At 39.7% G+C, this 16,449-nt stretch overlaps 1 protein-coding gene across 1 annotated transcript; it reads right to left on the bottom strand.

Annotated features, from left to right (window-relative positions):
* Nucleotides 1–321: 321 nt before the first annotated feature.
* On the bottom strand, nt 322–14,723 carry kcnmb3 (potassium calcium-activated channel subfamily M regulatory beta subunit 3). Its single transcript, XM_071206384.1, is given in 6 exon segments — nt 322–483; nt 485–688; nt 1,891–2,065; nt 5,809–5,927; nt 12,839–12,944; nt 14,638–14,723. Coding segments are annotated over 6 exon segments (852 nt in total).
* Nucleotides 14,724–16,449: the final 1,726 nt, after the last annotated feature.

The following is a 16,449-nucleotide window of genomic DNA, read 5'->3' on the forward strand; positions in this document are numbered from 1 at the left end:
TTAATGGTACATTCTTACTTTATTTTCTCACCTTTGAATAAATACGTGTGCTCTTTTTTTTGTATATTTATATCAGACCTTCTTTTTTGTTTCTATTTAACCTTTATTTTAATATATTTCATTTTCACATTCCCACTTTAACCTTTAATGTGTGTGTATATATATTGTATGTTTATAGAAATATTTGTATGATATTTGTTTAAACTTAAACCTCTCACATTTACATAAATATTTTTGATCTATTTAAAAAAAAATACATTTTAAAACAGCAACTGTTTCAAACCCAATAAACCTCAGGACAGATAACCTCAGACCCTGATGTTAGGGAGGCGCCTGGGAGCTGGACCTGCGCAGCATTCGGTACAGTTTCCCCTGAGAGTGTCTGGGTGTACGCCGGCCCTCTGCAGCCTCACTGCTCCCTGAGGAGAGGTGGGCTAAGCACTGCGTGAGCTTCACCAGCCCCACCAGCAGAGCCCCCCCCCCCCAGCATCAGGCCGGGCCACAGCAGGGTAAACAGAGCGATCCTCAGGGTGTACTTCCTGTTTAGGATGACGTCCCTGGGGTGCCCTGAGGGGGCAGCGATGCACGACGAGGTGACCCCTATCTGAGAGTCCAGGCTGCTCTTCACCTTCAGGACTTCATCCTCCAGCTCTGCTCTGTCTGTCTGACATTTGGGAACGTAAAAACACTGAGAAAGAAAAAGATGATTCAAGTATAATTTTTTATCAAGGGGGCTGCTCGATATAGTCGGCTGATTGCAATCAGGGAGACAAGCTGCAAGGTTCTTTTTTGGTTTAGTGTTTTTTCTTTATTTTTCATGTGCAGTTCTGGTACAGAATTTTCTTTCCTCCTCTGAATGGAGCAGAGGTGCTGCATGAGAGCGTCTACTTATAATATCTGCTGTTTTACTCACAAGGGTGCAGAACGTTTCCACTTGTCCATCCTGTCAGTTAGTTCAGCTTTTTACGTTCAATTCTTTCTCAGAAGCTTGCTTATGTCCTTGCTTGGATGCCTGCCACAAAGATATACTTCACAGAGTAGTTCTAGTGTAAGTTGTAGCACATTGAGTCTTAATGCTCAAATCCACTATCCTACAGTCTGGTAGGAATCTACTACTGTGGCTGACAGGTGCTAACTCGTTTTTCTTATTTTATTTGTTATGTTAAGTATACTGTATGTATACTGTATGTAAGTAATTTAGCTTCATCACCTGTGTATATACAACTTCTTCCTATCCTTTATCTAATAGTGGCATTTCAATATGTTCCGTATTTGTTTGATACTGTGGCAGGTGCAAACACGTTACAACGGCCAAAAACATTTCCGTTTGGAGACAATGTGCTGCACTTTTAAGAACGATGCAAATAAAAAAAACACAAATATTCTAAAACACATAAAAAAGAAGAAACTTTTGATTGGATTATTTTGACTGTGATCACATGATTCCTTAAGATATTATTGCAGATCTGCTGTAAGCTAGCTAGCTAACAAAGCTAATATACTGACAAAATACTTACAATTATAAAACAGACTAACTCTGTGAGAGTGACAGGCCAGCTTTTTAATCCCTGAAAGCGCTTCCAGTCCAAGCTGTGTGCATCACTTTTTATTGTCCCCGTTTCCATTGTTTTTTGAGCTTCTTGCAGCTATTTTTGATTTGCTGCGTTTAGTTTATGAAACGCTTTTAGTAAACGATGCACATGTTTTTTGCTGCTTTTTTCATTTGCAAAGTTTTTGAAACTGTAGCGTATTTCTCTTAAATGTAAGTATTTTGGGCTGTTGTTACGTGTTTGCCTCTGTCGGCCACCATATGAATCAGATCCAAACCCACAGTGCATTCAGCTGAAGGGTGGGACTTTAAACCTGGAGTTGACTGACATAAAACTCTACCCCAGGAGCGAGGAGGAGAGACTCCTCGTCAAAGTGGAGGAGAGCCCTCTGATTGGAGTAGCTGAGGTTCACCGTCACCCTGAGGCACGGCACAGTGCTCACACCTCTGCAGTCCACCCACTCCTCCAGGATGTCAGCCTGCAGCAGCACACAGCGGACCCCCTCCTCCCAGTTACTTGAAAACAAAGAGGAATAGCTCCAGTACCCATAGACAGTTTCACACCAGAAAGGCAGTGTCTTCTTTTTTTCCCTTTCTTAGATCTCTGATGTGAGGTATGTTTTTTTGTGCCTGTTTTAGCAAATGGTATGGAAGCCCATTTATTCCAAAAAATAGATAAACTATGCATTATAATACTCAACACACACAATTATAAAATACGTACTATCTTAAAAATGTATATTGTCTTATTTTTGAGTTGGTCGGACTATCACTTTGGTCTAAATATCTCAACAACTCAACTATTGATTTTTAGCGTACCGTACACAGAGGACAAATCTGGACGTTGGTGATCCATTAGCCTTTCTTCCACTTTCATAGGTCAACATCGTGACATGCACATAGTGCTGCGTACCTGGACTCACATTCAGGTTCAGGTCCGGACTCAAGTCCAGAGGTTCAGGTTCAGGTCCGGACTTATAAGTCCGGACCTGAACCCATGGCTTGTGTCAAGTTGTGTGAGTAACTAAAGTGAACTTATTGTGAGCTAATTATCAATTGAAAATTAACTCATAATCAACTCAAATTCAAACTCATCAGGTTTATTGTGCTCCCTTCCAACTCGTGTCTACATTTCTCTACAAAGTACAAATGTGCCACTTAGTCTACAAATGACTTATGACAGCAACTACAGTGAACTACTACAAAGTTCAAACATTTATTTCATTTACCAAACTAAAGTAACCAAACAGTCCCTGAGCTGACTGAGCCTAAATCCCTAAAACGTTGCTGAAAGGTAGAGTGTAGAGTAGACTATACGCATCACACTGTTACACACCTACTATACAGTATACACTCTAGTGACTGTACAGTCAGAGTGTACTGTACTGTCTGTACACCATGTATTTTCTACAACTCTACAATACATACTGTTAGAAATTAAAATCAATGTTGATATGGCGTAATTTTGAATTAAAAACACTAATTTAAATCACTTTTATTCTGAAAAAACCGAAAGTTCACACTATTAACTTAAAACTTTTATTCTGAAAATTCTTCACTTCCGGTTAGCATTAGCATGTGGCGAAATTCTACGTTTTCAAACCGTAAATCGAAGGTGAAATGACATGTGATGTTGTACACTGAGCACACTGGGATTAGCACTCATTTATTGACGCTGAATAACGTTCATCAGGGAATGTTTAAATAACCACAGACACCAGAATATACGTAAGTGCTAGTTTTTTTGCGAGTCCAAGTACCGGTTCCTGACGTTCCGGTTTTAACCGGACTTGAACCGAAACTTTTTACAAGTCCAGTACCGGTTCGGCGTACCGGTACGCAGCACTACATGCACATGGTCGTTTGCCATGACAAGTTTTACTTTCGTGCATTCCTTCGAGTATTTTAGCTTATGACCAAAAAGCTGCAAAGAAAATCATCTAATTTAAAAAAAATGGCATGCTAACATGCAAACATTGGAAAAGCTAGCATTGGTTCTTTGAGCACTTGTGATTTGTTTGTGAGTAAAAACAGAATGAGTGGATCTGGTATAAATCAACTTGGTCCAGGTTGGAGGAAAATAAGGTTTGCCGTTTTGGTTCTAACTATGGAGTCTACAAGATAATATACATCTGTACACACCATCATTGTGTTAGGGCTGTACAAGGGCGTGGAATCAAAAGCACAATGCAGAGACAAACAAAGTATCAAAATAAAGTGTTTTAATGTAGACGGGTCATAACACACTGAATACATAAAGCAACAAAACAAAAACTACTAATACACTAATCTAACTCTATGCACGATAACTCTATGGACAATGACAAAAGGATCTTACGCTGGAAGGCTTGGAACACACAAGACAATCTGGCAACGAGACAGGGGAAGACGAGAACTATATATATACTAGACACTGACAGACAACACCAGGTGAAGACAATTATACAATCACAACCGTGGGAAAACAGACAAGGCAGGAAACGTACTTTAGACACATGAGGGTAGACAAGACTATCAAAAAATAAAACAGGAACCTATCTAAACACATAACATGAAACCTAAACTAGGGAACAATCTTAGCAGAGCCGTCTACGCACAACACATTGGTTGATGCCTTGATTTTCTCGTGTGAAACTTTTGCCTTATAAACATTGTTGGTCTATGCAAGTGTTAATAGCAAAAACGAGTGCCAAAAAATACATTTCAGTCTGACAAGTTACATTTGCAATGTTTATCAACGGCAGCAAATAGTTTGAGTTTGGCGTCCTGGGGGGTATACTGCGAAGCAGGATTTTCGCTTAGCCGGCTAAATTCAGGGAAAACTCTGGTTTTCCGGTCATCCGAAGCTGGTTCTCTTTTTAGCAAGCTAGATCTCCATGGTAATATATGCTAAGCAGCTAACCTGGTCGGGACCAGGTTAGGTTGCAGGCTAAGAGCTCAACTCAGTGAAAGCACCGCCTGCTGACCAATCAGAGCTCAGTGGGCGGAGTTTAAAGCGATCAAGTCATATTACAGGAGAAAGGAAATACAGAAAAACTGCTGTCGCAGGAAAGACGGCCGGCAAAAATCACCGACTGTGTGAACGTGAACATGAATAGAATATCACCTCCATCTTCAGAGCAATCTGACTATTATAACATTAGCGTTAAGAAAGCTTACTTAAATATCGGCCACAACATAAGTAACCGGATCAGAGTACATTAAGTACAGTCCGCGGCATATCACTTCATAATGTATCATATATCTCCTGATCTGAGTCAGCTGAGCCGTATCTGGCCGTGCAACACTCACAGTGTCACATACTGGATGCAGAAGTATTATTTTAAGCAACACATAAGTTGACGAAACACTCGAGACAAATGTAATTGAAGTCAGATCGTGTCTTAGACGGGGCAGTGATATCATAAACCTGTTAATGTATGCATTCAAACACTTTTTCTGTTACCAGCTGTGTTCACCTTGCAGGTGCAGCTCTGTGGCTTTTATCCTGGATAAAGTGTTTAAGTCATGGATGTTTAAAGTTTAACTTCTTCATTTTTGACTAGTATTAAAGTTCACTTTTCATTCAGGAAGTATGACGCTGCGCTGTCAGTACGCTTCTCCATGTTTGTGATTGGTCGAATGCTCCAGATACCACCCCTTTCATGTGAACGTGCACCTAACTAGATAGGACACGGCTGGCTTGAGCGATCCACTTGATAACCCGTGTCGTAGGACCGTTTAGCGAGAGCGCGTATGTTTTGGATTAAGCCAACCGGCTAACTCAAACATATCCAGGTTAGGTTGAACCAGCTTCGTAGTATAGGCCCCAGGCTCCTCGCAAATATTTTTTACATAACTGTTGAGGATTAATGATTAAATAGCTATCCCCCAGAGCCTACAGGTGGATGATGGGGTGGTGGTTCGGTAGAAAGCAGCAGCGTTGCAGAAGCAGAGGCAGAGAGGTTGCATGAGAGGCTCAGACCTGTCAAGTGTATATTTATCATTGATACTAAAAAAACAATGCCCTGGTGGGTAAAGGTCTTTGGTCGAGCTTTTGTTTTTCTAGGTAGAAATGGGCTCCCAAAACATGTAGTTTGCATACAAACTCTGATAATAGATTTTAGATTTGTCAGACATTTAACTAAACAGTCTCCCATTGAAGAAAAAAATGATAATCACCAGTTCAATCAAAGAAAAAGGGTTAGTTGCAGCCCTAATTGTATTGTTAAAAAGCACATGATATTCTGCCATTGTCAAAAGTCATCATCACAAACTACCTGTTCACATAAGGTTGGACCATAGTGATGAAGACCACAAAGAACATGAGCACGGAGAAGGCCATCATGGCGAAGCTCAGCAGGATGGCTCGGTCCTCCCCAACACTCGACACCGGCGCCTGGGTCCCCCCCCACACATCCAGCCCTCTGCTCCACACACACACACACACACACACACACACACACACACACACACACACACACACACACACACACACACACACACACACACACACACACACACACACACACACACACACACACACACACACACACACACACACACACACACACACACACACACACACACACACACACACACACACACACACACACACACCAGGGTTTCCGCTAGGACTTTTTCTCGCCGGTCAAATGTCCGGGCAGAATTCATTTTACCGGACTAATTTGAAACTTACCGGTCATATTTCAATAATAATAATAATAATAGTTGTGTAGCAGAGTTTCCGTTAGCAGGTAATTACCGGACTATGAGCAGATATGCTTCAGTTTAAAACTCAGTTCACGGGGCTCATTTTTATATTGCTTCAGTTTATAATCGTAACAGATCGAAAAATTCAGATTCATTTTTCAATAAATGATTCCACAAACAACAAACAACATAATTATTACATTCAAACAAACTACTTGTAGTAGATAACGTACATTATTCAGAAGTTTACATCAACTTTGAATAATAACACGGGAGAAACGGATCCTCTCTTTTCCCCTCTCTCTCCTGACAGCACGTCAGTTTCTCATGCAGCTCCTGCAGCCCGCTAAACAGAGGGCGGGGCTTCAGGTGATCCTGCAGAGCTGCGTGTCTCGGTCAGACTCAGCAGCTGATCTGATTTCTCTCGGGTCCAGTTACACTTCACTCGCGTTTATGTCCATATCGATCAGATCCAGCTCTCCTGATCGGCCTTTATAGAGAGCACCGATCAAACTATTAAGAGTGAATATCGGCCGATAATGACCGGCGGCCGATCGATCGGAGCCTCCCTAATTATTACCGGACATTTTGACCGTCAGGTTTTGAATTTACCGGTTTTTTATAATTTTTACCAGCTAAAAACCGGTAATTACCGGCTAACGGAAACCCTGACACACACACACACACACACACACACACACACACACACACACACACACACACACACACACACACACACACACACACACACACACACACACACACACACACACACACACACACACACACACACACACACACACACACGTTCTCACTCCCATCCCGTCACATATTGACGGACGGTCACGGCCCCTCCCCGTCGCTATATTACTACAGGGTACCCCTTGCCCGTCAGGCTTCTACGGGCAGGGCGTCCCATAGACCTTCATAGACCACGTGATCAAGAACGATGGCCGACCTTCGTGTTATTCTCGGTGGAAAATGCCTATTTTAAGGTTCATTTGGCCATTAAAATGCGTTTTGATGTAATTTTATGCGAGTAATGAGTTTTTATTTCTGATTATTTGTGCAGTACAGGTACATGATGTTTAGTTTGCTAGTTATGACGAAGATTACACATGGTTGCTAACGTTTTTTTGGTGGAAATGTGTTTTTTCACAGCAAAGTCACCCTCTGTACTTGGACTTATTGGGAGAATCTAAAGGCAAGAACATCCCAAATATTCATTTAGGTCTTTATTTTAGACCTTTAGTGTTGCCGTCTGTGAGGAAAATAAATGGGGCTCAGAGCCTCGTATTTTTAAAATCTTTTTTTCCTTCTAATTTGTTATTCTTTTCAAAATAACACACTTTTATTTAGTCACCAACAACACACAATTATCCTTGCTTTTATTTATTGGTTTAATTCCATAATCTCTGGGTTTTTTGGCGTCCGTCAGGAACTGAATTTCAAAATAAAAATAACCGGAAACAGACGTAGGCATTTCGAGCGATTACCCAAGATCCTTTTTTTGTTTTAGCCGCAATGCATGCTGGGATTTGGTGTTTATATTATATGAAATCCGGAAAACATTTTAAAAGAATAAAATAATACTTAATACTTAAGTGCTCTTGCTTTTCTCTTTGAAAGTCATCACATAATGGCATTGTAATACACGGTTCGGCTGCATTAAATATTACAGATCTGCCGTAGTTCTTTATGTATAGAGCCCTGATGAGAAGACCTTTGGAAAAATTGAAGAAATGCCGCCGAAACTGAATACTTGACGTGGATCATAAATATATCAACAATGAAAAAACACCTTAAATTTCTCTTCACACAATACGTCTCCTTGCAGTATCAACACTAATTCGGCTGACTTTTACATTTGATATAATTCATAGATAGGTTATATTTTCACCATAACGGTGCACAGCTGATATAAAAGGACTGTAGTTTTTAAAGATATTACTGATTTGAATTGGATTGAATTTTGAATGTAAGAATGTAAATACTGAGTCTGAAATAGTATAGCAATATGCTGTAAAATTATGTGAAAGCATGAATAAAACTACACATCTTCAGATGTTGTACACAAGTGTCCTACACTAATAATACAAAGTTATTATGGCTGTGTGTACCTTGTCTGCACCGCCTAGTGGTTAAAGCACGTTATTGAATTACTGTTTTTATGTGTTATATTTGATTAAAAAAATATTAAGAGTACATATACTTTCATAGGGGGAAAGTAGAAGGTCTGTGATAGAAATATAGAATATAAAAAATCAAGAAGATACTATAAGTGATCTCTACAATAAAACAGTTTAGTGCAGGATGTACAAAGATATGAATAGGAGGAGGTGCAAAACAGAAAAACGAATGAACCTTTATTTAAACATTAAATAACAGATTAAGGTCTTCTTTTAAATAAGAAAAAAACTCTGGGGGTATCTATCTACAGATAAATATTAAGCCTGACAAAGTACTTAACGTCTAATATATTGCTTTCCTGCAATGTTAACTGTTGAAGCACTTATTTTAACTGATATTATACATATGGATTATACTCTTATGTATGTAGATAGAATAAGAAATGTGCAGAATATGACAGTTTAATGGTGGAGGTACACTCATATTGATAGATGTCTTGTAATGCACTGTTGAGGAACCTGTGACCCAAGTTTTTCATTCATTGCATAACTACACCGTAGTTGTGTATATGATATGTCAACAAACCTTTAAAATCTTGAAATCTTGAAAGGGATGTGCAAAATAGCCATAATATATAGTCTTTAATTAACTATTAGTAGAGAATAATGAGTAATTAATATACTTTATTACTCGTTTCCATTAATGTCAATTGCAGATACATGTTTAGTCTTCTCAAGCACCAACTATCAAATATCTCTCCTGATTGTTGGCACTTGACAATCACCTTCCCTGAATTTTACTCAGGTGTAACTAAAGTCTGATTTAAGGGTTGTTTATATTTCACATGATTAATCAGAATCTGCAAAGTAACTCAAATAAGTGTAGTGGAGTAAAAATACCAGGTTAACCTCTGAATTGTAGTGGAGTAGAATTACAAAGTATCAATGAGCTGTCATGTGGGTATATAATGCTATATATTGATGCTCCGCATTATGGACACAAGCGATTTTCACCCATTTATTAATTATATGTTTTACATTTGATAACACCAATGTGTTTAATACTGGCAACTTCTAATTTTGGGAAAAACGAAAACGTTCAGTAGAGACGTCCCATAGAACATTTTGCGAAACACAATAGTGTAGTGTGTAGTTCTGGGGGGGCGTTCGATTCCAGTTTTGGATAGTCTGGCGTGGTTTCGTTCCATTTCAAACAGCTGTTTGACGCTCGGCGTAACCTTGGCGCACTGCCACTCCAACATCCAATCCCAGACCTTGAAGAGTAATCACGGGGACTATAGTCCTAAACGATAGCTGGGGATTATGGGTAGTGTAGTGTCTTCGGCCATCCTAAACTCAAAAATGTTGACAATCGCAATGAAGCTCGAAATGTCCCTTATAGGCCTACGTCTGTTTCCGGTTATTTTTATTTTGAAATTCAGTTCCTGACGAACGCCGAGATTATGGAATTAAACCAATAAATAAAAGCAAGGATAATTGTGTGTTATTGATGAGTAAATAACAGTGTGTTATTTTTGAAAAGAATAACAAATTAGAAGGAAAAAAAGATTTTAAAAATACGAGGCTCTGAGCCCCATTTATTTTCCTCACAGACGGCAACACTAAAGGTCTAAAATAAAGACCTAAATGAATATTTGGGATGTTCTTGCCTTTAGATTCTCCCAATAAGTCCAAGTACAGAGGGTGACTTTGCTGTGAAAAAACACATTTCCACCAAAAAAACGTTAGCATTCATGAAGTAATCTTCGTCATAACTAGCAAACTAAACATCATATACATGTACTGCACAAATAATCAGAAATAAAAACTCATTACTCGCATAAAAACGCATTTTAATGGCCAAATTAACCTTAAAATAGGCATTATGAAGGTCTATGGGACGCCCTGCCCGTAGAAGCCTGACGGGCAAGGGGTACCCTGTACGTAATATAGCGATGGGGAGGGGCCCTGACCGTCCGTCAATATGTGACGGGATGGGAGTGAGAACGTGTTTTGCGCACACACACACACACACACACACACACACACACACACACACACACACACACACACACACACACACACACACACACACACACACACACACACACACACACACACACACACACACACACACACACACACACACACACACACACACACACACACACACACACACACACACACACACACACACACACACACACACACACACACACACACACACACACACACACACGCAAACATTACACACACATACACACATGACATGTGTACAGCATAGGTGTACAGACACCAGGGTAGTAACGATTTTATCCAAGAGTGATACAAATTAGAATTTTGATTCAAGGCGTCAACAAATGTAATGTGCAACATAAATGTATTTGATTTATTTGATGAATTTTCTACTCAAACTACATGATTCCCCTTCAGGACTGAAGCGATTCGCAATTCTTAAACCTGAAGCGATTCGCTGAGCGATTCATTTCAAATTGTTTTGGAAATAAGGCACATTTGCATTTTTTCAGATATCTTGCATCAGGATTTTCTCTTTTTTCATTTAGCTTTTTAAAAAAAACTTGAAATGAATATAGAGAGTTCCGTTGGCAGAGTTTCAATTAGAAGGAACTTTAAAGGAGGACTCTGCCAATTTAGTATTTTACTGCCATGTTTTTGAGAGAGCAGCTCTTTGCGGCTAAATGTATGCACAGTGGTGCTTTGGGCTAAATGCTAACATTAGCATGATAAGAATATGCTCATAATAACTATACTAACCCACTGTTCTTTAGCAGTTAGAATGTTTACCGTTTTCCCAACAGGAAAAGGTATCCCCTTGTTGAAGGAGGTGTGAATCTACTGTAGACATGAGGCTTTCTTGAGCTAGCTAACGTTAAAGCTTAGCTTAGACAATGGCGCTATTGATGTTGAAATTCCACTCTGCCACAAGTCTCTATTTCATGAGTATTTACCAGTTCCTTTTGTGTGGTTATACAATAGAAATAAAAGTTTCTTTATTTAACTGCTTTCAACAAGTCTGTGGATTATCCTGAGTAACAGGGCCATGATTACTAGAAAAGGCATTGCTTTTCAGTTTTGCAAATGCTTTTGGTGCCTTTAGTTAGCAACTTTACGGTCAGTATCTCCAACTAACAGCAACTCACACTAATGGCGCATTTCCACTGCAGCGGGTAGCCCCGTTTAAGCGTCCTTAACCGTCCTCAAGCGGCCAGGCCAGTTTTTGGTGGCATTTCCATATAGCCTAGTAGGCCTACCGGCTAGCGGGTACTTTTTCCCTCTTTTTCCGGCCCCATAAAATCGTGGTTCTATCAGACCAGGCCAGGGCTGTGACGTCAACACTCGACTGCTGATTGGTTAGAGAGAATCGTCACAAGATCGCGCGAGATCATCCCTAGCGTCGCATATAGATCTAGAAGCAAGCTTGCAGCATTTTGTAAACGGAGGAGCTACAAAAATGGCAACGTCGAAGAAAAGCACACCGTGGTCGACCGAGGAGGTGACGACGTTCCTTAATCTCATTGGGGATGATAAAATCCAGCGGGAGCTCGACGGAACAACGCGAAATGTGAAAGTGTTCCAGGATTTCTCTGCACAGATGCCCGAACGCTGATTTTCGAGGACTTTCCTGCAATGTAGGGAAAACGGCAACGGCTTTACTGGAGTCCCTGCAAGGTACGCTCACTTCTAACAAAGAAGTCTATTTTATCCTTACATTAATGTTCGACAACCCGTGCTTTTATGGAGCCCCGATAAGCTACATAGCTAGCTAAGGCAGATAGCCTTAGCTAGAGCTATTGTTTGCTAACACCATATGTGCCATTGTTTACGTTCAGTTTTTCTTTTCTATAGTTGTTGTTGCTATTTAGTATTGTGCTGCAGTAGTTTGTGGAATTAACAAGTCATGTTGCTGTTCTAGATGATTACATTGGGACTCGTGAGGAGGAACATTCCCGAACAACGGGTGATGGCAGTGTTCCGTCCACATCGTCATCGAATCCAGAACGGACCCCAGCCGAAGAATCGACACCAACTCAACCACCAACACCGAGTGCCATCACGACACCGCAGCGTGTGGTTCTAGGTAAGAAATAGAAAAGGCAAAACGACTGGAATTGTGTTTTTGTTTTTTTAAACCGTGGATCATCCATCGTCAGTAATTAAAATAAGCTATATCACTGTGTGGAAATGCTCTGTTACAAGTAAAGTCTTAGCTAGTAAGCAGCTAGTACAGTTGTGTGTGACATCCTATCATATACATATATTTATATTCATTATCAACAGGCTGGACATAATGTAATTCACTTTCACAATCATTGTAAACATCTAGGGCCAGAACTTTCTTTAGTTCACCTTACTGTTGTTCTGTTTATACATGTTATTCTTATATCCTTGTGTGACCTGTACCTGTCCTGTGTGTTTTCCTTATTGCTAATTATTATCTTATTGTCACCCAGGCAAGAGGAAACGAGGAGGAGAGGATCGGGCCCAGCAGGAACGACACCATGACTGACTGGGCAGCCGACGTGGCCCGTCTCCTCCCTGATACTTCAAAAAACCTTAATAGTTATTGTACATATTATATATTTTTTATCTAGTTAATTTTTAAATGCAACATTTGTACTTCCTTGTTTATTTATTTTCTTTAAAATGTTTTATATTTACAATGCCATGTATAGTTATGCTGGCTGCAATACAGTTTTACATGTTTTATTTGTATTGTTTAATGGCATGCCTTTGATACAACATTTTTTTTGTATTTTTATACTGCCATCAATAAAGTACTTATTTGACTTATCTTATTTCTTGTTGATAATGAATGGCACCCAACAGAAAAAAATCAGATTCACATAATCTTGATTTAGAGAAGATATAAACATACATGAATTTATAAAGCAATAACAAACACCATCAGTTAGGAAAAAGCCCCTTACTTTTAAGAGATTTAAAGCAAGAAATTGAGTTTGCTAGCTTGAGGTCCTCCTCTAAAACATTATTACATGTTTATTTTGTAATAGTATTAAAAATACATGATAAATACATAATACATGTAGAAATTGCTCAATTGTAATACCCTCATTCTACTAGACTCAAACAACACATTCCTTATATTTCAAAGACGAGAGAACAAAATAAACCTATAACCCATTCAAGCAAGCTTTTAACATGTCTAGAAGAAAGATTGAGGTTATATTTAATATATTATTTTATGTTGTGGATACTTTAGTTTCCATCCATGTTTACAAGTGTCTACACTATTTTACACTTGCATTTATGAATATAGTTTTCCTGTGTTTTACACTTTAGTATTTATGTTTATAGTTAGCTTTGATATTCGCTTAATTTATTAGAAAGATTTTCTTTTCATGATCTGATATTTCCTCAAATGTTCTTATTATGGGGCAGTACTTACTGGTGCTTGAAATTCAAATATTTACTAAATATTCAATTCAGATAACATTTGTTTAAAACATTTGACAAACACATGTACATGAAAAAGATGTATTTATGTTCAATACAATGAATGCAATACAATGCATATGTACTCAGGTAGCGCATCAAACCCTCTCTGATGTCAGTGCCCTCCTCCTCTGCACCTTGAGCCGCTGCTACCCCAGGCTCTGCTGCCGGTGCATTCCACCCATCATCATAGTCCTCTCCATGACTCTCGCAGACGTTATGCAGAGCACAGCATGTCAGCACCATGGATTTCACAATAAACAAGAAAACGATCGCTTCCACATCCTCCATTGTTGTGTGTTTTGTGAGTTATGCCGCATTGAAAATGACGCCACTGCAGTTTTACCCAGCGTCGCTCCGCCCAAAAAGCCGATCGTCCCGCCTACACTGCGTTGCTACCCCAGGTCCTAAACTGTAATGGAAATGCGCCACGGCCTCGGACGGCCAGCGAGGCAGCCCGAGGCCTGAGCGAGGACGCTTAGGGACGCTTAAACGGGGCTACCCCGTTGCAGTGGAAAGACTAGGTTTGATAACAATCACTACAGGTAAGAGGACAAATCGGAACTTTTCATATTGGGCTAACCGTCTCTTTAATTAGCTTTATCTGCAGGATGTCCCTTTAATGAAATATTAATCAATTTTTGTCAATCCAAACTTTTCTGATCTGACTTCTCAGACAACGTTTGTTTAATCATACATGCCAATATGTGTCCAAGAGTTCTAAATCAGAATGTGAAGCATTGTTAAAACGTATGAAGGCCACCCAGTGTTTTTCAGTCCTTGCTCTCCTACCATGTCTGCCGCCTCCGAGCACCCTGCAGGTTGATGTTGATGGGGATGGTGAACGACCTCTGGGGAGAAGCTGTGTTCCAGAACATTCCCACTCCTCTCTGTCTCAGACACTTCCCAGCCCAAAGTATGTCCACCTAACAAGCTGCTCACTATCTCAAAGTGTAATGTCCTGTCTACCAGATTGCCGTTTGTTCACTGGGGGACTTCCTGTTGTTTACCAAGGCTCAAAGGTGACTGCGACAACACCTTCCACCCCCCTGTGTGTTTCTATAGAGACGAGCACAGGTAAGGCAGGTAGCATGCTAATGGCCTCTCAGTGGGCCTGTGATGCTCAGCTGTAGCAGTTTGTCATGGAAAAGATGAATGAAGCCCTTCTTGATCACATGTTACATCATTCAATTTGATTACTTTTAAATCCCACCACTGTGGGCCATCCCTCTGAGGCTAACAGTTGGGAAATAGCAGCATCTATTTGAAAATGACTGAAAGTACTTTTGTATGACTAGAAGAAGACAGCACTACATATCCCCCAGACTCTAAACAAAAGCATTTGGTTGAAAAATAGTAATACTGTAATATTGTCTTTTTTACTTATTTCAACCTATTTACAAAAATATGTTTTCCTTTAGCATTTTTTAAATGTATTCTAAAGATGTTTGGAAAGAGTACAAGTGAATAATTAAAAATAAAATAAAAGTATTATACACAACATATGGAGGGAGATGTCCCGCCCCTTAAACTATCATACAATGTGTCAGAGCACTGCCAATAGGAGCAAGACTGTTACCTAGTGATGTCACTATGTTACTGAAGTAAACAAAGGAGTCCAATGAAGGTGTTTCAGGCGTTAAGTTGTCTTTAAATGTATTTTTCTTCAGTCCAATTGTCAAAGATGTTGACATTATGATAAGAAAACTGGGTAAAGCAGGAAATCTCTATAATTTGAATAAAAGCTGAATTTTCGGAAATGTTTACATGACAGAGATACTGATCCGAACATGTGTGTTCTGCCACATTTCCTCTCCTGCAGGCCTATTTGAGCTGAAACCTCTCAGATTGTCCCCGCACCGTGTGACACGAGTGCAAGATGCTGAGCGAGTGTATTTGCGTTATTCAAACACTCAAACACCCTGTATTATTCATGGGTTTCTGGAAAAACACATGGAGGTATTAACGTGGTGACAGTTCTGTTTATTATAACAAGCCCAGGGCTAGGAGAAGCACAGCAGCTTGAACATCGAGCCACCCGTTCAATAAAACAGACAGCGATGTCATGTTGTATTCACTATTTAATACAATACAGCGTTTTGTTTTTGGGGAATATTTCCCATAACCTTTTACTGCACTTTGAGGGTACGGCTTCACATAGTTTATCTGATTCCACCCATATCTTTTTATTACTGTGTGTGATGTATGGTGTTTGTGAATAACCGAGTCTCTTTTGTACAAAGTTCTTCACAGTTTTAACCTACAGGGGGGAAGATAAGTCTGGCACACTTCTTCACTTCTTCTTCTTCGCAGCATCGGGTGCTGCTATCGGGTGTTATCGGGTTTGTTTGTTTGTAGCCTTTATTTAACCAGGTGAAGCCCCTTGAGATCAAAATATCTCTTTTTCAAGGGTGACCTGCAGGACATTAGTTACACATGTAACATACAAACAACAGAACAACAATAAGGATGACATACAACATAATGTACAGGGTACAGTTTACAAAACTCTATTTACAGTGACAGGTACCACGAGTATCAAACAGCATGTCACCCAGCCGAGTTTTAAAATGATGCAGGGGAACCAAAGTGCTCAGTTTTAAA

The sequence above is a fragment of the Pseudochaenichthys georgianus genome, chromosome 17 (genome assembly GCF_902827115.2).
Source record: "Pseudochaenichthys georgianus chromosome 17, fPseGeo1.2, whole genome shotgun sequence".
NCBI lineage: Eukaryota > Metazoa > Chordata > Actinopteri > Perciformes > Channichthyidae > Pseudochaenichthys > Pseudochaenichthys georgianus.